Source organism: Dysidea avara, chromosome 9, assembly GCF_963678975.1.
Source record: "Dysidea avara chromosome 9, odDysAvar1.4, whole genome shotgun sequence".
In the NCBI taxonomy this organism is placed as follows: domain Eukaryota; kingdom Metazoa; phylum Porifera; class Demospongiae; order Dictyoceratida; family Dysideidae; genus Dysidea; species Dysidea avara.
Genome location: NC_089280.1, coordinates 10,285,200 through 10,308,096, shown reverse-complemented (window position 1 = coordinate 10,308,096; position 22,897 = coordinate 10,285,200). Strand labels below are relative to the sequence as shown.

The following is a 22,897-nucleotide window of genomic DNA, read 5'->3' as shown; positions in this document are numbered from 1 at the left end:
CTGTAAAATGTGGTATCGGTATAGCCCTACAAACAAGGCTATTGGAGACTATAATTATTTTGAATTTTTATGGTGCCAGCATCAGCACTGTAAAGTCCGACAACAACATGTGTTGCAGCCTTTGGATTACCTAACCTAACATAACAGGAGCCTAGCTAACAATAAGATGACACAAAAAAAATGTGCCAAAGAAAGGAAAAAATCTCTCCTACCCCAGGATTCAAACTGCAAGCCACCCAATCTCTAGTCACTTAGTCTCCTCCAAAAGGGACAGCTTTTCTTCCTTTAAATTTAATTTTATCATAATAGTTAGGAAGAATTATTGGAAGATGACACTTTTTCAAATTTTATACAATAAGTATACGATATACGAAACTACAAACCTGGTGCTGCTACTTCAATCCTAGATGATACATTCCCATCATCATTGGTTGCTTCACATGTGTAGTAACCATAGTCACTGGTATCAGAAATTGTAAAATTATAGACATTACTAGTTGATACAATTTCTCCTTGTGTATTACGCCACTTGTAGGTAATAGTTGGAGTACCAAACCCTCTACAGACCAGTGATACACTACCATTAAGCGGTACAGGCTGAATGGGATCTATTCTAACCTCTGGAGGAAGCACTATTAAAAATCAACACATAGTAATTTCTAACAATAGATTTTGCAGTAAACACAGACACAAAATAACAGTATACCTTCCTTTTAGTTTCAGGTGGATATTTTCTTTCACAAGGAAAGACACTGCAATAAATTGAGACAGGTAGGGTCAAATGTACAATGAGTTTAATTGCTTTATTTGTAAGTGTTTCTGGGATTTGCTTGAGATAGCAGGGGACACAAATTATTGAACTTTAGCTGATGTTGAAAAATACACTAGAAAAACACAGGAAAGCAAATTGATGTTGCATTGTTTCATCTGTTAACCTTAGGTGCTTTTCGAACAGTTCTTGATTCGTAATGCTGTGTAACAGGTTGAACAAAGCTGACAACGAAGTGTATTGGATACTTCACTTTTCAGACGATAATTGATATACCTGGGGCATGCAGTGACATTTCAGATGCGTTATGCATGGGTTCAGCAGTCACAATAATAATATTATTTACAAAAAAGTTAGCAAACAAGTACACAAAAAATTTCAACTAGAGTAGGGACCATAGCACATCAATAAAAAGTACTGAAACAAGCTGGAGTAGTGCACGATATTAAATCATAGCAAAACGACAAGAAGTGTTATATCCCTACTGTGCTTAAGATACCACAAGGAAGAGTACAGTAGAGATATATTGTTTTACTGTGATTTATTATTAGCACACACACACACACATGAATGCACCCATCCACACACACACACACACACACACACACACACACACACACACACACACACACACACACACACACACACACACACACACACACACACACACACACACACACACACACACGCACACACACACACGCACACACACACACACACACACACATGCACACACACACACGTATAGATGAAGTAACGAAGAAATGCGAATGAAGAAATGTACACTCATGCACAACAGCATGAACATAGACACACAAATTATTAGTCATACAACCACAGCCATTGCTTGTCTAAGTATCTGCTCATGGTATAAAAGTCACAAAGTACACAACTTGTTTGTATACACCTGGCACTCACCTTTTGTACGTATGATCACAGGTACAAATCTCCTTATTTCAGATTCTGAACCTATTTCTATTATAGAACTCAGCTCAAACATATATGTCCGATTCTGTTCAAGATTACCATACACTAAAATTTGTACACAAAAAGTACCACCATTTCCTGCATCATCTGCATCATACAAATAGTAATCATAGTTTTCCTGAATGGGATCAAACTCATTTTCAAAGTTGATATAATTTCCAGATCGATTTAGAGAGAACGGAGAATATTCTGACTGATTTCCAAAGAGATAAAATTGTCCATTGACAAAATTAAGGTCTTCTACAAATATACATGCTGTAAAGACATAACTTCCATTTGGAGCATAAGCATTGACCCAAAACTCATACTGTGTAGCATTGAACACTACACCATATCCACGCTCCGGTACTAGAAATTGAGAATAAACTTACAATAATAGATAGTATTTGCACACATTTGCAGGGAGGCTCCAGGGAGGTTTCTGAGGTTTCTGGAAACCGGTCACATTTAGATAGAGATACTCTAATAAAACAGTCAGTCACTCTAATATAGCAGTCACAGTTTCAGAGAAGTAGTGTAGCAAACTATGAGGCTGTGAATAAAGATTTTTATGTGCCTTATCAGTGATACAAAATATTATTCAGAAGGTGTCGACCTTTTTTTTTTGTCTTCACCTAAAATCTAGCTGTGCTTTTGATCAGAAACCAATCAGCAAAATCCCTGGAGCTGCCTATGATAGATGTAGCAGCATAATATTATAAAATTAAGAAAAAATCTGACTGTGGTAGAATTTTGCAACACATACTACAGTATGTAGAATATTGTACTGCAGAGTGCTTACATGGTTCACAACTTCTTAACTGATCAGTGGCCACATCATTAACACTTCCGGTAACTACTCCAAATGTTCCTGATGGACATGTCTCCACACATTCTCCAGTATCACCATCAAGGTAGGTTGGGTAGTTGGTACATCCATCTGCATATACAAGGCTTAAAGCACTTTAATAAGCACATTGATAATGTACCAGTTATATTGTGGCATGCTACACCAGCAACAGCACAATTATAAACATCTGATGAATTAGTACATTGCTGCAAGTACATTTCACTTCCATTGCAGTTCCAAGCAAGCCGTAATACTCTGGAGTCAAATCTTGGAAGAAGGCGGGCTAAAGTAGCCCCAGCATATCCAAGCTGTCTGCAGACAACTGTAGCTTCTTCTATCTCCCAGTCAAAGTTAAACAGTGAATTACAGACTGCAAACCAAGTATTATTGTTACACATCTCAACACGTCCTTCAGATATCATGGATCCATTAACCAAACGAACATCTCCTTCATTACATATTCCTATTAGTAAAATAAGTTAAGATAAGATACATATTCATAATATACATACAATACAAGTTGATGTTGAGCTATATGTTGCTAAAAATCAGGCACCCAGTGAATACTACTCCTTGCATTAAAAATTGAATTAAGACTTTACAAACCACATGTATCATGCTATTTAATGTGATTTGGATAATGCATAATTATGATACATTGTAATTTGCATACTTCATAATTTATCCATTATTTTGTAATTCATAAATTACTGCTTTGTTGTTGCTAATCTACTTGTTGATGAGTTTAAGCCATTCTCAATACCTTAACTTACAAGAAAATTCTTGAAATATTTTTAAAACGGTTATTAGCAACCTACTAAACATGAAAATTCTAACTATTTCACATGGCCCATATGGGTGATTTTCCAAATTCAGTCACATGCATGTAAACAAATATGTATTCTGTTATCAAACTAATACTATGTTTACTGCAGACATATTTCTATCCACGTAAATTTGTCCAATACTTTTAACGAAGAAATTTATTTGATGAAAATAGAATGATACATAGCTCCAATGGATGGATCATTGTATTACTGTGATGTTCAGTAAATTATTATGAAAATATAAGTAGCAAATCTGCAAGTTTTTTAAAGGCAGTTCTGGTAAAGTAAAAGGAGTATACAACAAATATAATCTACACAGTATACTGGCATAAATGAACAGAATGCAGATACCAACTTGTTACAGTACACTGAGAATCATCCACACACACTCCATTCATCAGTACTTGTCCAACAGGACAGAAACAACCTTCACCACATCCACCTTCACAAGGTTGATCAAGATTATCACATGTCTGAGGACATAATGGACCACATTGTTGATAGATCATCCCAGCCGGACATGGAATTGCTGGAAAATAATACAAGTCATTTACATATAATCCACATACACACAAGTATTACATGTGTACAAATGAGTGGTACAGAAAGAGGTTTCCTGGACTTCTAGAAACCCTTCTAAAATTTAACTTGTAGTTTTGTACTGTAGTAGAATTACAAACAGTTAAAAGCTCAACAGCACGAAGACACAGAACAATACATGAACAGTGAGCAGCTAACTAAAAACTATTTATTACTCAGAGGTAGACTGAGGCAGGAACAGAACTATGACTGAAAAAATTCTTCAAAATTTAATAGAACAGTTAAATGTATTCTAATGCAGTGTAATCATAAAAGAAGGATGTTCTAGTTAGGCTACATGTTTATAAATAGGACATTGTGCCGGAATAATTGGTGGTAAAAAGAATCAGGAACAATTCCATAACAATAAGACTAATTGATTATATAGCATTCACGTGTTTTTTGCAGTACCACAGAAAGCAAGACAGAAAATTTCACGAAGGAACATGTGTAAATATTGCTATCATAAAAATTATGGGCACAAAATCGAGATACTCTAATAGAGCAGTCACCTACCAATCACCCCAGTGCTATGTGACTGCTCTATTGGAGTATCTCGATCTTCTCCAGGTTTGCCTTATACTATACTAGCATTGTTAATTTCCCTATTCTCAGGACTATTTCACATTGCGTTGAATACAGCATTGCAGATCATGTCCTAAACTGTAGCATGCATGGTCATGTTTCTTTAATTTCTTTACATGACCCAAATTTGATCATATAAAAATTTATGTAATAGTAAAAACTTTACAGATGCAAGCTTAGGTATTATAGTTATTATCAGCACATGTCATGTCCAAACTACGTGGCACTAGTATAATATACAGAAACTGTAACACAGCCAGTAGCTATATTACTGCAGGAAAATATTGCATAATATTAACATGTGTATACCCTGGTTAATTTTTTTATAATTTAAGCAAGCAGTAAACATCATAAAGAATTGAAGTTACAAAAGAGATGGTAGAAATATTGCCCTGTGGTACATGATAATATTTATTTTCAATCACTAATATAATATTTTATTACAAGTGCAATATATAATAAATACTGATCTCTTCTTCCCATAGTAAAGAAAAGCAACAAACAAATAAGAGTCTGTCCCAAAGTCAACTTTTGGCTAGGTAAGTTACAAAAAATAGTATGAAAAAGCAGGGTAAAAAAGGCGTGAAATCAAAGGTGGTAGCCAAGAAAAGCAGCAATGAAGCTAATGATTGACATTAGCATCATTGATCATTGCAGCCATTTCTTGGCCACCAGCTCCAACCATTTCTTGCCACCACCTTTGATAGACATTTTCTGCAGGCTGACTTTTGTAGATGAACTCTTTACAGGTTGACTTGTTGTAGCTGCACTCTCTACAAGTAAAATTGTAATGCAGTTGAACTCTGTTCAGGGAGACTTGTAACATAGCTAAACTCTCCACTGGGGGACTTGTATTGCAGCTGAAATCTTTACTAGTAACTTGCAATGCAGCTGAACTCTCTACAAGGTGACTTATGTAGCTGAACTTTCTACTGGATGATTTGTAATATAGCTGATCTCTTTGTTAGAATAAGATAACTGGATGCTATATTTAGGTGACTGTATATTTGAGTATCTCGATTATGTACTGGTTACACATAGTTGGTTTACGCAGTGATTTTTAAACTTAACTACTGAAAGGGTCTTCTATTAGAGCATACAACATCGATCGTTAGTATGTAAGTTACTCCATTAGAGCGTTCAGCTATGTAACAAGTCACTGTGTAGAAAAAGCCACCCTGTAGATAAAAAATATAGTGTACACTCTGTATAGTGTACAAATAGCCACTCTGTATTGTGTACAAAAAGCCACAGAGATCAGCTACAAGCAAAATCACTGTGTGGAGAGTTCAGCTACAGAAAGCCACTGTATAGAGAGATCAGCTAGAAACACGTCAACTGTAGAGAGTTCAACTACAAACAGGTCCCCAGTAGAGAGTTCAGCTACAAACAAGTCACACAGTAGAGAGCTCAGCTACAAACAAACCACCCTGTGGAGAGTTCAGCTACAAACAAATAGCTCTGAAGAGAGTTTAGCTACAAGCTAGACCTAATAGAGATACAAACAGATCATCCTGTGGATAGATCAGCTACTAAAAAGTCAGCCAGTTTTGAATTCAGCTACAAAAGTCAGAGGTCAGTTACAAAATAATCACCCTGTGGAGTATTCAGCTACAAAAAGCTATCCTGAAGAGAGATCAGCCAGACAGAAGTCAACTGTAGAGTTCACTTGCAAGCAGGTCACCTAGTAGTGAGTTCAGCTACATGCTAGTCGCTCAGTAGAGAATTCAGCTACAAAGAGAGAATTCAGCTGAAAACAATCACCTGTAAATGGTTCAGATTTCCCAGTAGAGAGTTCACCTACCAACACGTCACCCAGTATAGAGTTCACTTACAAACAAAGTGCTCTGTAGAGAGTTCAACTATAAGCAAATTGTCTTGTGGAGAGTTCACCTACCAACGGGTCACCCAGTATAGAGTTCACTTACAAACAAATTGCTCTGTAGAGAGTTCAATTACAAGCAAATCACCCTGTGGAGAGTTCAGCTATATACAAACTAGTATTAAAAATTGTCAATTTAAAAATGAAGTAGGGATCTATGCAATAAAATATAATGAACAAGAGATGAATGATGTTACAGCTTAGCTTGGTAGGAAAGCCCCTACTTTGGCACTTAATAAAATAATTGTTATAGCTAATGTGCCTAAGTATGAACTTTCCCACTGAGCTATGCTGTAATACCATCATTCATCTCTTCTTTCATTACCTTTTACTGTATAGAGGAAAACTTTGGCGGGGGTAAACTTTGGCAAATAGCAAGCTACATTGCATTTGGTGAAATAAAGTTTGGCAAACTCAAGCTCAATCCATAGCTATAAAGATGCTAATCTCAGGCACTACGAGTAATTGGCGGATTAAAACTTAGGTGAATTTGTAGCGAATCGCCAAATTTGCCAAAGTTTACCTCTATATGGTATTGCATAGATCCCTACTTCATTTTTAAATTGACAATTTAAAAAAAAAACTAGTTTGTTTAGTTTTTTTGATGTAGCTCAGCTAGAGTGTTCAGCTACAAACTAATAAGAAGTTCAGATGCAAACAGGCTATCCTGCAGAGTTCAGCACAAGCAAGTCACTCAGTACAGAATTCATATACAAACAAATTACCTGTAGAGAGTTCAGCTACAAACAAGTCATACAGTAAAAGAGTTCAGCTACAAAAATTCATGCTGTAGATAGTTCAGCTACAAATTAGTCACGTGTAAAGAGTTCAGCTACCTGTAGATAGTTCGAGTTCACCTACAAACAAGTTACCTGTAGAGGGTTCAGCTACAAAACATCATCTGCAAAGAGTTCACCTATAAACAAGTCATCTGAATAGGTCACCTAATAGAGAGTTCAGCTAAAAACAAGTCACCCTGCAGAGAGTTAAAGTCACCTAGTAGAGAGTTCAGCTATGAACAGCACTTAGTAAAGAGTTCAGTTGTAAACAAACCATCTTGTCACTTAAGAGCAAGTCATCAAGTAGAGAATATGCAAGATAATAAATGCCGTATTAAGCCAAGTAAATATAGTAGGCATTTTGGTGTTGTTTGACATTGTACCACTAAAAGCTAACAAACTCGGCTGTATACACTAAAATCCAATATACCGTATAATATAAAAGTTGTGATTCAAAAATTTTGCGAATAGCAGTTCAATCGCCAAAGTTTTATCCACCACTAGACCAAGTGATGAAATTGATCTGGCAATATTTCCAAGTGTCAAGAAAGAATATACATACTGTAAGTCTCTTTGATAGCAACAGTATGAGAATCATGTGAGGTATTGTGGGTATGTCCAAGCTCCGGTTCAATCATCAGTTCACCACAAGTCCCATGAGAGTTTATACGAGAAACTATACGTTAATCTTGATATTATATCAAGACAACGTTCATGGTTCATCCAAGGGTATGATCAGATAAATGCATACAATAAATTATTAAGGTGAACTACTTATTCATTAAACCTTTTCCACCAATTTCCAATAGGTAATTTTCATCCAACTATTCTACCACAAAAGTAAACTATACAGTAGCAAACAGTATATTCATATGCATAAACACTTGTACATTAAAATTTTAGATTACGTCTACACAGAATAACTCACGACAAAGTGTAGCTGATCTCCAGTTTGATATGGCTACTCCAGCATCAGCACAAGCACTAGCATAACTGGATAATGCATCACAGTAACAATCTTCACGTTGTGTATCATTACAACAAAAATAGTCAAATTCACAATTGGCAATCGTCTGTGTAACATTAACTACATTATGACAGGCAGTGAAAGGATCTTGCAACAAAACACTACACTTAGTTTGTCCTTCTGATACAATAATAGGATCACTAGAACAGTTGCCCCCTGAAGAACTGCACTCTTGATTGCTAGGATCAGGTATTAGCCAACTATCACCAAAATCATTGATAACTCCACCAATTACTACTCTGGTACTGCCATATCCTGTAACTGGTATAACAGTTCCATCTGGCTTTCTGAGATCATCAGTATGGTTGCCATTGTAATCACCACAAAGACCACATAATATTCTTTGTAGTGAAGTAGATACAGTTATCCTTATACGATAAATTCCATCAAAGGCCACACGAACACCTCGTGTTAAACAAACGTATGGATATCCTCCTCTACAAAACACACTGACACTGTTGGAGGAATATATATCTTCACCTCTGGTTGTACATAAATGTGGTGGCATGTTATTGATAGTTACAGGTACCTCTCCAATGTTGCCTTGCCCTAATATAATGGTCAGGTTCTCAGCTGGAATTCTTACTCTCACAAACCCTGCAACAGATATAGGGCTTCCTCTGTCCGCAATATTACCAGCAGAAATTACAAACTCATTGGTGTCTTGTGGTTTAGCAAGAACATATTCACATTTGCCTTGGTAGTGATGCCAGTATCCATCAAATGTTCTATAATGAGGATCACCATTAACTTCACAAGTTGGACCATCATAAGGACATTGTTGTCTGCTACATTCAAACACTCCTCCAGGTTTACAAAAGCATCTAGTTGTACAGTTTGGCTGAAACTGTTCTCCAACACGATAGAGACGTCCTTGATATGCACAATCTATGAGAATAAAATGTAAATTGTGACAGTATATCTGACCAGTGGATTGAAATACTAGAATACAACACTGAAGGAATATGTTTAATAAACTCACTTGTAGCATGTGCCTTTTTGTGTTACAAGCTTAAACTCAGAGAAGGTCCTAAATACCTACTTTGTGGCTCCTTTGGTGCTTGCCTAGACTGTATGTATGCTGCTGGGGAATAAATAAACAGCTATCATAGCTATTAGTCAACGACTGTATGTTGCTGGGGGTTAAGGTTGGGATTATAAGCACGTTTGCTTGAAATTCTATTTAATGCCACTGTAACGATGAGTTGCACAATTATCTTAGCTAAAATACGACTACTTTAAGCTGCTAGAGAATATTTTGTAAGTAATGGTAGCATGCAATTCACAGCCAATAATGTTAATACCTTGATATGATTTCGTTGCATGAAGAAAAAGAGCCTGATTGAAGATAAAAGGAAAGACAAGGTGCACAGGTGTGCGCTTGTCGGAACCCCAAAAGCACATCCCACCGGTGAGTTTGTAGTTATCGCATAAAAATGGCCATGTGCTGCTTGTTTGATCTCTAGCCTTGTGACTGTGGTCAGACAGTGAGGCGGGCAAACCAAATTTTGAGTCTTGGCATTTAAAAAAATTCTATATCCTGATACCAGTAAGTGTTTTCTTGTTGTTAATGCTCTATTTCAATTAAATGGATCCACAAAGGTGATTTTGTGGTGTAAGATTTCTCTAGAATGATTTTTAAAAGCATAGTTTTTGTTGGCCCTCATCATTTTTGGGGAGATCCCTGCTTAAACAGTACTACCACATTTGTTTGATACTAGCAGGCACTGTTTGTTACTTTCTTTCACTCTTCCTTTACCTGCTTTGCTCTGGGAAATTTTCTAAATTTCTCAGGACAAGCCAACATCAGTTTTTACACCATTTGGATCTCCTCAGAGACTCAGCTATTTGCATTATCTTAATAGACTATAATTATTTCCAAATGACATTGCACAAATTTTCTATTTTGGGAGACTCATATTTTCGATTAATTTCACCAATGGCAATCAAGATTTCGAAGATTGACATAGAGGTAATTGAACAAGATATTGAGGTGAAACTACCAGGTAATGAAAACAAAGGAACAATAGTACTTCTCAACTTTTGACAACCAGCTGAAAATCTAATCCGGCATTAGATAATAGATTTTATACCCCGTACCTGTTAGGTTTAGGTTGACATCTTCTTCCAGGATTAAATAGTGATTTGAAACTTTTCCATTGGAACTCTGACTTGAAATTATTAGAATACCCAAAATAGCTGCAGCCATTTTATTTCGTGATGTACAGTATAATAGCATAGAACTCTTGTTGGCTCATTCTAACTATGCCTTAGACTACAACAAGTTTGATACTGAAATTTGATTGGCTGAAAACGTGGTCTCTAAATCGCATAGAGTCACGCTCATGTCCAATAGAGGCCACACTCTGAGGCGATACGAAACACAATAACTACATGCCTGTACCATTGGCAACAGACGGGCATTTAAATGGCTAGCAACAGCTGTACTGAAGTAGAGGGAGGTGTAATGGGCTTGTTTGTACTAATCAATACTACATTACTTGTTTACAAGCAGCTGTCGTCGCACAACAACAGCAACAATGAGTTGTAGTCCAGTCGTTCGAGTCCAGTACTTTGAAATATAGAACGTTCCTGTAACATTAGTACTATAAGTACCATTAAAAGCTCCTACCTTGTACAAGTGACTTTGTAGATGAATGGTAAGATCCTGGACTACAGTGTGAGTTGCCCTGGGTTCAATTTCTCCAAGTGGTTATGCCTTTTCTTATGTTTTTGAGGGTTTATTGTACCACTTCTTTGGTAATACATTTTTGTTGTATGATACTGCTCTGACCTCTTACATTATACTGACCAAAAATAGACAAGTTTGGATGAAAACACTTTGTGAACACTCATTGGTTAGGAATTTTAGTAGCCATAGTGATTATGCTATGTCATCTTATCATGCTATATCTCACAATAATACATATTGGTTACAATTATAAGTATCGGCTGAATATTTAACACCGGTTTATTAGAAAACCTGTATCAGAAATAGACAATAAATATCAGAAATCGGTATCAGCTGTAAAATGTGGTATCAGTACAGCTCTACAAACAAGGCTATTACGGACTATGATTATTTTGAAGTTTTACGGTGCCAGCACCAGCACTGAAGGTATGACAACAACATGTGCTGCAGCCTTTGGATTACCTAACCTAACATAACATACAGGAACTAGAGAGTTTAAGATTTCTTAACCTAGCTAACAATCAGATGACACAAAAAATGTGGAAAAAAATCTCTCCTACCCCAGGATTCGAATTACAGGCCACCCAATGTCTAGTCACTTAGTCTCCTCCAAGAGGGACAGATTTTCTTCCTTTAATTTTATTAATAGTTAGGAAGAATTATTGGAAGATGACACATTTTTTCAAATTTCATACTATAAGTATACGATAAAAATTAACACTGGATACGGAACTACAAACCTGGTGCTGCTACTTCAATCCTAGATGATCCATTCCCATCATCATTGGTTGCTTCACATGTGTAGTAACCATAGTCACTGGTATCAGAAATTGTAAAGTTATAGACATTACTAGTTGATACAATTTCTCCTTGTGTATTACGCCACTCGTAGGTAATAGTTGGAGTACCAAACCCTATACAGACCAGCGATACACTACCATCAAGTGGTACAGGCTGAATGGGATCTATTCTAATCTCTGGAGGAAGCACTATTAATAAAAAATCAACAAAATGATAGTAATTTCTAACAATAGATTTTGCAGAGACAATAGACACAAAATAACAGTATACCTTCCTTTTAGTTTCAGGTGGATACTTTCTTCCACAAGGAAAGACACTGCAATAAGTTGAGACAGGTAGGGTCAAATGTACAATGAGTTCAATTGCTTTATTTGCAAGTGTTTCTGGGATTTGCTTGAGATAGCAGGGGACACATAGTATTGAGCTTTAGATGATGTTGAAAAATATACTTGAAAAACACAGAAAAGCAAGTTGATGTTGCATTGTTTCATCTGCTAACCTTGTGAGAGAGAGAGAATAAACGTCTTAATGATTAAGACAAAGTACATTACAAGCATACAGGGGCCTAGACACAGGGGTACCATGTGCTGATGGATCAGTACAGGAGCCCTGGCAAGACTTACATTAACTAAAGGTAAATTAAATTACAATACACAAAAAAAAAAAAAACTATATCTACATATATGTAATACTTAAAGTTTACCTAAGGTGGTCTAAAAGATCCCAGCCCGGGGAGGCTCTAGAATTAAAAATTCTGTAAGAACAGGACACAGCAATGCGAGCTGCCTGCTCAAACAAGGATCTTATGGTTTTCTTTGGCACTTCACAAGCAGTGCTTTTCGAACAGTTCTTGATTCATAATGCTGTGTAACAGGTTGAACAAAGCTGACAACGAAATGTATTAGATACTTCACTTTTCAGACGATAATTGATATAGCTGGGGTGTGCGATGACATTTCAGATGCGGTATGTGTGGGTTCACCAGTCACAATAATAATCAAGACTCACGGTAGTGAGTCGCGCTGCCAGTAAAGCAGAAACGCGCGCCGCAGACAATAAATGATGCGACCACTACGTGAGGATATTACAGGAATGAACGTTGTCGAATTCGGCCGTCCTGTAACTCACCCGCCACTTACGCTATCCCTCTGAAACTCTAGAGTTGAACTCATCGTGTCACTAGTAACTACCACACAAGCGGTGAAGCAAATCCATGCCGACTGTTTCGTGATCGAGATTGCCGACATCAAAGGGGAAGTTTCATTTTTTTTTTTTATCGCATGTGGTTAGACGCAACCGCAGGTGTATGCCTTGCGTTCCTTTGTGCATTCCAAACATTGATTGCCCTGCTATCGCTTCAGTATTCACTCAATCGCCTCAAGATTCACATCATCGATTTCACCATACATGATTATCCTACAGTAGGCATTCCAACCCGATTTTTAAATTTTGGAAAAATGAGCTTTTTATATGCTCAATAGATAGAGTATTGATTGCTGATCTCAGAAATATATAGTTTGTTGGGTTGGAATTAGCTACTTTGGCATGCACAGTGCTTAAAAACTGAAAAAAGTTACATTTTTTCTCCGGGGCTCCCCATACATTTTAAAGGGAAAAATGGCACAATTGAATCAGGAAGCCATCTAGCAATCTGGACTATCTTGAAACTATAGTTGCTTCTAGCTGCAAGTTTGTACATGTAATGAGAATAACTTCAGATAGTATCGGATCTCAGTGATCTTTGTATGCTTTGTGGTGAGCAAATATGGTTCACCCACTGCACACTTCTCAATACAATGGTGTATACCCATAGGCAAGTGGCTATCTCAAGTAAGTAAAACCATCACGTTAACAACTTATAAAGGTAAACAACTAAAGTGGAGGTGCCACAATGATGCAACAATACCTAAGGTGGAGTTGTGGTTTCAATTATGGCATTGTTGGCCTACTTTGAAGTGGTTTATACTTTTGAGCTGATGACACAGCCATCAGAAAATTGTTCTGGAGCTGAAAATCGCTAACCCGAGCGAAGTAACTACGCACTTTAAAGTAAGCACCAGTGACTACCTTCCACACAACAGTACGTTTTTTAAAGTTTTAAAGTATTCTACATACATTGCATGGTTTGAAAAGATTACAAAACAAAACAAAATTTACTTATATGTAACGCGCACGATAAAACTAAGATTTTCATAATGATCAGCATGTGGACAAACCCCACAGCGATTTTCAACTTCATTGGAGCTCGGACGACGGAACAATCCCAAGTTAAACACGAGTTGTTATTTTGTGCCAGGGTTCTATTGGGGAATATACGGAGATTTTTTTTATTTAAAAATCTCGGATACTGGAATGCATACCTACAGTCGTAATTTCAGCACCAAACGAAGTTTCAGTCGTCCTCAGTCGACCTATAGAGGCCAAATACAAAACCCAGATTGTTGTTTTCCGCAATACTCGCTTGGCATGTAGGGCAATGTGTCTTTAAACTGTTCTAGAAGTTTCGTTTAGATTGAAACATATGTTTTCGAGAATGGCTAGTCAGTTTGAAATATGAATTTAATCACCCCCACGTAATTTGCTCTCTAAGAATTTTACTCGGAATTTAAAGAATGACGCAGAGCACAACTGCGGTCACTGGGTATTGATGAACTGGCACTCTATGTAGTTAATCAGTGCATAAAGCCACAAAGAAGTGTGCTGCCATAGATTATAGTCCACAGATATAATCTATGGTGCTGCATACCATCGTTCGGCGTTATTAACAAATTTAGTCGCCCCCACCGTGACGTAATTTGTCCTCTAAGGGCGCGGCTTAAAGAATGACAAAATACAACTGCGGTTACCAGATTTTGACACAAGCTGCGAGTATTTAGCACATGTAGCTAGCCAATTGTCACCATCCATTATTACATTTTATAGCACCCCCACACAAAAATTATACATGTAATTACAACATACAGAGAACACATAAATGCCAAAAACTTTTCACAACAATAATGTAAGAATTGTACAATAATGACTGTAATATAACAGCTATGAAATGCTTTCCAGCGGCCCGCCATGGTAGAAAGTCTCACATGACGGCATGTATATTCATCCAATCCAAGCACAATGGGAGTAATACGTAAGTAGGATAACAAGTTGGTATGACTCCATTTGTAGAATCCAGATGAGTGGGTGTGGCTCCAGTATGTCTAAACAGTTAACAAACATTCCTGTTATAAATACGTGCTAAGGTTGCAATATAATAGCATAGTATTTATTAAATGCAACAATACATAGTCTCCATTGCATCACTATCAAACAACACTAAGTGGAGGATATTGTTGCATCTCTAGTATGTACACTCTATCAGTACAACCTGTCTTAATGGCCACCAGTATAGAAAGACAACCTCTCTTGAAAAGCCAATTCCAATTGAGAATTTATACACTGTTACCTGCTTATTGAGTGAAGGTGGCAATAAACAAGTTCCACCGTAATTTATACACATGATCTGATCTGTATATTCTGTCAGTGGATGGGATCCACTTGGCCAGGACAAATGTGACCCAAATGTCCATACTCAACCCACTTATGACTCAGTGGCACAATAGAACTGAGTATAGAGAATACATTTATATTTATTTCTAAGATGTGTGGATGTGTGGACACATTACAACACATTACATGTACATACAAGACATGCTACGTACTGTTTTAGCATTTCAAGTCACCACATTATGTACGGACCAGTCAACAATGCTTCATAGTGCCCATCAGTAAACCTGAAGAAAAGTTACGAAACATAAAAATTCACATAAGTACAATGAAACCTCATTAATATGGCCAGCTGTGGAACCAAAAATTTGGCCTGAATAACAAGGTGGCCTTATGAATGAGGTCATAAAGTACTGCTTAGCTATATTTGGGATCTACTAGAGGTGGCCAATATAATGAGGTGGTCTTATTAAAGAGGTGGCCGCTAAGTGAGGTTTCACTGTACATACAGTTCACAATGGTGACCAATATTAATGGTTAAAAATATACACTGAAACCAGCAGGTCACTTGTGGAAGATTGCTCTCTACACAAAATGACACATTCAGAGATGGTTGATACAGTAACACATTGTGACTGCAATACTCGTGATGTGTCACTGCTAGGCAGCAACCATATACACGGCACTGCCAATGCACAACATCGTACTTGCTTGTACACACAATTTTGCTCAAGATTTTACAAATTGATAATTAAGGGGTGTGGAAACTAGCTGCTCGCTCGAAAGACTGTGTGGCAGCTGTTTCCCTTCTGTACAAGTGGCCACCAAGACAGGTCCACTGTGGATGAAAGCCAGGCATTAAATATTTGGTATTTCATGTGTTGAAGGCATTCCAGGGCTTCCGGTAGTCTCAAATCTCACCACAGTTTAACTCAGGCAGTGTTGTGGTCACCACTAAACCACTGGAATGCTGTGTTATGTGAAAAATATATCCTATGGATAATGACTTCATCACTTTCTTCATCAGGAGCTTATAAGGACCAATAGTGAAACTTTTTACACTTTGGGCTGACAGCCAACTGCCTAAGTCTGAAGCAGTGCCTTTGGTGCTCTAACAGATTGGCTGCCCCCTAGCTGCCAGCACTCACTGTCTCATACGTTGTCACACACTAAATCCATCTCTATAGCCAGTTAGGACAGTATGCTTCTTACCTTTTTTAAGGCGCAAAATTCAGCCACCTCTTTAAAAAACTAGGTCAGAAAATTTTTGTCCCTACGGCCTGAATGATGACCAGCTTTCACTGTACTATTAGTGATTAGTGATCATGGAGGATTATTTATTAAGATACTAATATATACAAACGCTACAACCTCTAAATATAGCAGTAAATTTTTTACCCTGGTCCAATGTCTAATAATCGTGAGAGACTCTACTGTGACAAATACATGTTTATCATGATATGTGCTAATCGCCTTTTTACAATTAAGTTTTACAACACAAATACATGTATAATTAAACTCACCAATTGTGACTAAATCCCTTCAACACGAAAAGACAAGTAATGCGACAACCTTGGAGACAACAGCCTCACAAGCCTATTCTGGTGCGCTTATTTAGTAGTAATATAAATTTTAAAGGCGTTTATTTACAACAGGACATAATTACGCGCCCCTCTATTGTCTCTGTACATACTTGCCTTTTCTTTACTATTCTCATTTCATTTCACAAGATCTCTTGGCAGGGGCGTAGCTTCTTCACTTGAATTAGTCAATGCTTGAAGTAGATCGAGTTACTCTAATAGAACAGTCACATTTCTACAAGTGCCATATTTTTATATTGTAAAGTGTGTAAGTAGCTAGTACTTTAAACTATACAATCCAATGCTAAGCAGAAGTTGTAACTATGCTAAATATTGATTGCAGTGTTACAGCTATTTTGTGACTGCTCTAATAGAGTATTTTGATCATTTTAATGCAGTACAAGATGAAAGGCAAAGTGTTATTAAGTGTTTACTAGTTAAAATGGGTGTTAGTTGACTGCAGTTGCATGCGACTAACAGGGCCGCCCAGAGAAATTAGGGGGCCCAGGGAAAAGAGTTAAAGAGGGGCCCAGGGGCAAGGAAGGGTCTAGATCCTGACTGCTCTATTGATCTTTCTTTAAACAGGCAATCAAGGGGCCCTTTTGGGCTGGGGCAGGGGAAAATACCCCCCCCCCCCCCCCATGTGGGCGGCCCTGGCCACTAAAATTACAGTTATATTTTAATATTCTGTCACTGTAATCTGGGGTTTCTGTCAAAACCATGGAAACTCACCTACTGTTATCAACAGTGCATTGCTTATTCTAACAAAAAGTATTGAAATCCCATCCAAAAACAGCTTATAGCTGTAAAAAAGTGCACGTCCAAGTAAAGCAAAGTTAACTGTGACAAAAAGTAATGATATCATAATGCGGCCATGTACGAGGTGTGCAAGTTGTAAAATTCATATTAGCTAATAGGGCTGAAACGGATAGCAACTTTTACTATCCGGATATCCTGAACTAAACCTATTCGGATATCCTACAGATAGCGACATCATCACTTGCTATAGAAACATTTTGTAAGCATCCTTGTTTTACTAGTTCTAGAAGCAAACAAACATTAACATGAGAGCAAAAAGTTTGTGGTAATGTTACAGGGTTACTTTGCACTTAATGGTATTCATGTAACAAGATTGGCAGCTGGAGAAAACATGAATACAAGATGTAGCAGTTGCTACAAGACCTTTTCCAGGTACAACTAGTCAGTAAAGAACTCTTTATAAAACAATAACTATTCTGTTACAACTTCTTCAGCAACATTCACAGCTGCGCCTTGTCATAGCGATGGGCGTGGTCACTCATAAGCAAGCTGATTAACTTACCAGGCAGCTGTTAACTTCACATAAAAACTAGCTTAGCTAACTCTCCATGGTAAAAATGATTCATCTTGTGATGAGAAGTTGGACTGATAAATGGCTTTAAGTTATTACTATCCGCTTGGCTTCAAAGTATTATCCAGATAGTAAATTATTATCCGGATATCCGGATAATACGGATATCTGTTTCAGCTCTATTAGCTAATCAGTTAAAGTGTTAATGAGAACTATGTGCTGCTAGTTTATAAGTGTGTGAGCATCTTCATAAATGCCACACAAATTTAATTCTCAATAAAGCAATGTGTATAGATTCTCTGATAGCAATAAATAGTTTGAGTTTGGCCGCCTTTCCTGTATACGGCAATGCTACAAACAAAGGAAAAGTGGCCAAACTCAAACTATTTATTGCTATCAGAGAATCTATACACATTGCTTTATTGAGAATTAAATTTGTGTGGCATTTATGAAGATGCTCACACACTTATAAAGTAGCAGCACATAGTTCTCATTAACACTTTAACAATTACATTGTATTATCTGATTAGCTAATATGAATTTTACAACTTGCACACCTCGCACATGGCCGCATTATGATATCATTACTTTTTGTCACAGTTAACTCTGCTTTACTTGGACGCGCACTTTTTTACAGCTATAAGCTGTTTTTGGATGGGATATTATTTACAAAAAAAGTTAGCAAACAAATACACAAAAAATTCTACTAGAGTAGGGACCATAGCACATCGATAAAAGGTACTGAAGCAAGCTGGAGTAGTGCACGATATTAAATCACAGTAAAACAATAAGAAGTGTTATATCCCTACTGTGCTCAAGATACCATATTAAGGAAGAGCACAGTAGAGATACTGTGATTTAGTATCGTGCACTACTCCAGCTTGTTTCAGTACTTATTACCGATGTGCTATGGTCCCTACTCTAGTTGAAAATTCCAATTGTTTTTGTGTACTTGTTGAAGTTTATCCAGCCATTATCTGTACAAAGTTTCTTGGATATATGTACTAGCTGAGTTGTGAAATGTTATATTATCTTATGTTGTTTATCCACACATCTGGCAGCTCTTTACTTCCAGTCTTCAGTGCACAATTGCCTTCTGTTTTTTATATAGACAATCAATCATAATTGTAGTGACTTGATGCTTTCTGAGAAAAGTTCTTCAATAATAATAGGCAACAGAATCCACCTTTATAATTCTCATTTCCTACAGAATTAGTTTCAGAGCAATCCAGCCCCCAGTTTACACTTTACTAGTGTGCTAGCAACTATACTAGTACAAAGGGTTATTGGTGTGTCCTTGATAGTCTAAACTGTTAATTTATCAAAACTTGCAATAATTATGATAACCTAAATAGTAATTAGAATTCATATAAAAGAATAATGTTTGAGTTTACGAAGCTAATAAAAAATGAGGTATATTTATGAATGTTAGCAGAATTCCGCACATTGTAAAGCTAAAAAACATGCCAAAATGAGTTCTGGAAAACATAATTCATATTGATAGAGCCTTAAACAATACGGAACAACATCTTTATCAACATATTAACTTTCTCAATGATTTCAGGATGATTTGGCCATAAATTTCATGTTTAAACTCCAAAAGTATACCTTTGGCAACTGCGCCTCTTTGTCCAATTCCTACGAAATAATGAACGATAATCAATACATATGGTATTTCTGACCATTAACTTGATTTGTTTAGGGCAAATTGCTATAGTCTTGGTAATAGGTGAACCCCACAATACATTGCGCATTGGAAAAATTCATGAATCAATAGTAGAACTCATATCTACTCCTGCTACAATTGTGAACTTCATGTCGAGTGTTCCCAAAAGGTATGTGAGTAACTAACATTTCGTATTAGTTGGGTATCACTTCCCAATGTTGTTGGCATTTCAAAACTATTCTAAAGTCACAGTCATTTTGGATCATTTTATGCGTTTTATGTATTTTTGGGTGTGTGTAGTTTTCAGTAATAAAGTAAAGTTTCAATATATTTTTGATATGAGCTATTTACACACCATTGAGGGTGCAAATACCAGAAAATATAACACTTTTCTACTCGATCGTATAGGCAGGTCCTTTTGAAGTGTTACTAGCAGGCTTAGAAAATAACACAATATTTAAAGAGTGTTGTGTTGCTAGGTTGTAATAAGCTTATCACAGAAGTGAGTGTAAGTGGTCACTCCAAAGTACTCGTGTACTCCAACACACATAGGTAATTTCACTCATGAGTAGAACAGTAATTAGCCTAATTGTCACTATAGTCAAGCTAAAATTCCTCAACCTATTGAAAAGTGGCATCTTATGAATTTGTGTTGCACTGGTATCTATGGTGACAACTACTGCACATATGTGACTGAATTTGACAAAACCCGGCTTCGACGCACAAAACTTCGTTAGGAGATATGGCGATTTTAAGTAATCATTGTGTAATAACTTCCCAGTGCCTACAGCTGTGCAAACAAAATTTGCACCAAGTATGCATCTATCTACTAGCTATCACTGAGTGGGTGTATACATTTCTGATACCCAAAATTATCCCTGTTTTGGGCAGCTTTTCTCGAGTGGGTAATAATATCACAGGTGATAGTAATAGGGTGGGAGGGTGGGGGTGGATGGTGGTCTTAATATACGGGTATAAAATGGAGTAAGAAGATGATTGGAATCCAGAGGCCAAGTTTGGGCTCTCCATGGCCCTCAAATCACTCCAAATTGACCGAGAACACTATTGGTGAGCTCTCTGTGAAGTCCCAGCTCACTACACACCATTATCACAAAGCCATGGCCATTCAATGGCGCCAATCTCCCACTCGTGGCTTTGACAGGGTCGGAAGAAAGCTGCCACAGAAACCAGACTTGCCAGTCCTGAAGGAAGTACAGTGTGGAATGTGATAGTGTATTAGGCCAGCAATCCATTTCTGGTAAAAACGTAAGTTTGATTTTGTGTGTGTGGAAGCCTTGTTATGTGAAATCCGGTCACATATATACTTGGGCTCAAGACATGGACAGAAATTTATACCTGTCACATCATAATTTCTACAGAAATATCACATGAATTTCTTCTGTTTCCAATACCATTGGAAAGCATACTGTATCTATGGTTATAGTTTTATATAGTTAACTACGTACATGAAAGTTTTAGTTACAGTTTTAGTTGTGGATTGATTTTAGTTATCTTTCTCGATTCCTTCTAGTTTTAGATTTAGTTTTAGCAAATTACAGTGGAACCTCGAATATCCGAACACCGATTAACCGAAATCTTGATTATCCAAACACCAAATTGACTGTTCAATTAGGGTATTTTGTCAACAAGTGTATGCTTTATTAGAGTATTTGAGCAAAGCTCTGTATATAAATGTATGGATGTTCGATTTTATGTACTTTCAATTATCCGAACACCCTTCCCCCAATTAGTTCGGATAATCAAGGTTGCACTGTATTCTTATTTTAGTTCTAATTAACTAATAAATATTTGCCTTGCTATAAAAGCGCTTTTAGTTTAGCATATACACACTTGAAAGCACCCCACACACATGTATAGATGAAGAAATGCACACTCACACACTCATGCACACATGCACAATAGCATGAACACACATACACACACACACACACACTTTTCCCAGTCATACAACCACAGCCACTGCTTGTCTAAGGATCTGCTCATGGTATAAAAGTCACAAAGTACACAACTTGTTTGTATACACCTGGCACTCACCCTTTGTACGTATGATCACGGACACAAATCTCCTTATTTCAGATTCTGAACCTATTTCTATTATAGAACTCAGCTCAAACATATATGTCCGATTCTGTTCAAGATTACCATACACTAAAATTTGTACACAAAAAGTACCACCATTTCCTGCGTCATCTGCATCATACAAATAGTAATCATAGTTTTCCTGAATGGGATCAAACTCATTTTCAAAGTTGATATAATTTCCAGATCGATTTAGAGAGAACGGAGAATATTCTGACTGATTTCCAAAGAGATAAAATTGTCCATTGACGAAATTAAGGTCTTCTACAAATACACATGCTGTAAAGATATAACTTCCATTTGGAGCATAAGCATTGACCCAAAACTCATACTGTGTAGCATTGAACACTACACCATATCCACGCTCCGGTACTAGAAAATGAGAATAAACTTGCAATAAAAGATAGTATTTGCAAACATTTGCAGGGGGCTCCAGGGGGGTTTCTGAGGTTTCCGGAAACCGGTCACGTCTAGATCGAGATACTCTAATAAAACAGTCAGTCACTCTAATATAGCAGTCACAGTATTCAGAGAAGTAGTGTAGCAAACTGTGAGGCTGTGAATAAGATTTTATGTGCTTTATCAGTGATACAAATATTAATCAGCCATTCTTAGAAGGTGTCGACCTTTTTTTTTGTCTTCATCTAAAGTCTAGCTGTGCTTTTGATCAGAAACTAGTCAGCAAAAACCCTGGAGCCGCCTATGATAAATGTAGCAGCATAATATTATGAAATTAATAACAAAAATCTGACTGTGGTAGAAATTTGCAACACATACTACGGTATGTAGAACATTGTACTGCAGAGTACTTACATGGTTCACAACTTCTTAACTGTCCAGTGGCCACATCATTAACACTTCCAGTAACTACTCCAAATGTTCCTGATGGACATGTCTCCACACATTCTCCAGTATCACCATCAAGGTAGGTTGGGTAGTTGGTACATCCATCTGCATATACAAGGTGTAAAGCACTTTAAT

General features: G+C 37.0%; 1 protein-coding gene and 1 long non-coding RNA gene across 2 annotated transcripts in view; both read right to left on the bottom strand.

The window, feature by feature from the left end:
* Positions 1–22,897, bottom strand: part of LOC136267470 (zonadhesin-like) — a 57,560-nt gene that overhangs the window by 33,506 nt on the left and 1,157 nt on the right. Inside the window, exons 3-11 of the mRNA XM_066062634.1 lie at positions 22,730–22,867; positions 21,872–22,288; positions 11,697–11,945; positions 8,166–9,152; positions 3,768–3,941; positions 2,725–3,048; positions 2,538–2,675; positions 1,688–2,104; positions 384–632 (exon numbers count right to left, since the gene is read on the bottom strand). Of these exons, the coding sequence (XP_065918706.1) occupies positions 384–632; positions 1,688–2,104; positions 2,538–2,675; positions 2,725–3,048; positions 3,768–3,941; positions 8,166–9,152; positions 11,697–11,945; positions 21,872–22,288; positions 22,730–22,867 (3,093 nt within the window). The remainder of the gene's footprint in view (positions 1–383; positions 633–1,687; positions 2,105–2,537; positions 2,676–2,724; positions 3,049–3,767; positions 3,942–8,165; positions 9,153–11,696; positions 11,946–21,871; positions 22,289–22,729; positions 22,868–22,897) is intronic.
* On the bottom strand, positions 14,690–16,824 carry LOC136266769 (uncharacterized). Its single transcript, XR_010706278.1, has 3 exons — positions 16,764–16,824; positions 15,456–15,527; positions 14,690–14,954 (listed from the first exon to the last, which is right to left on the bottom strand). It is a non-coding gene; the product is annotated as an uncharacterized lncRNA (long non-coding RNA).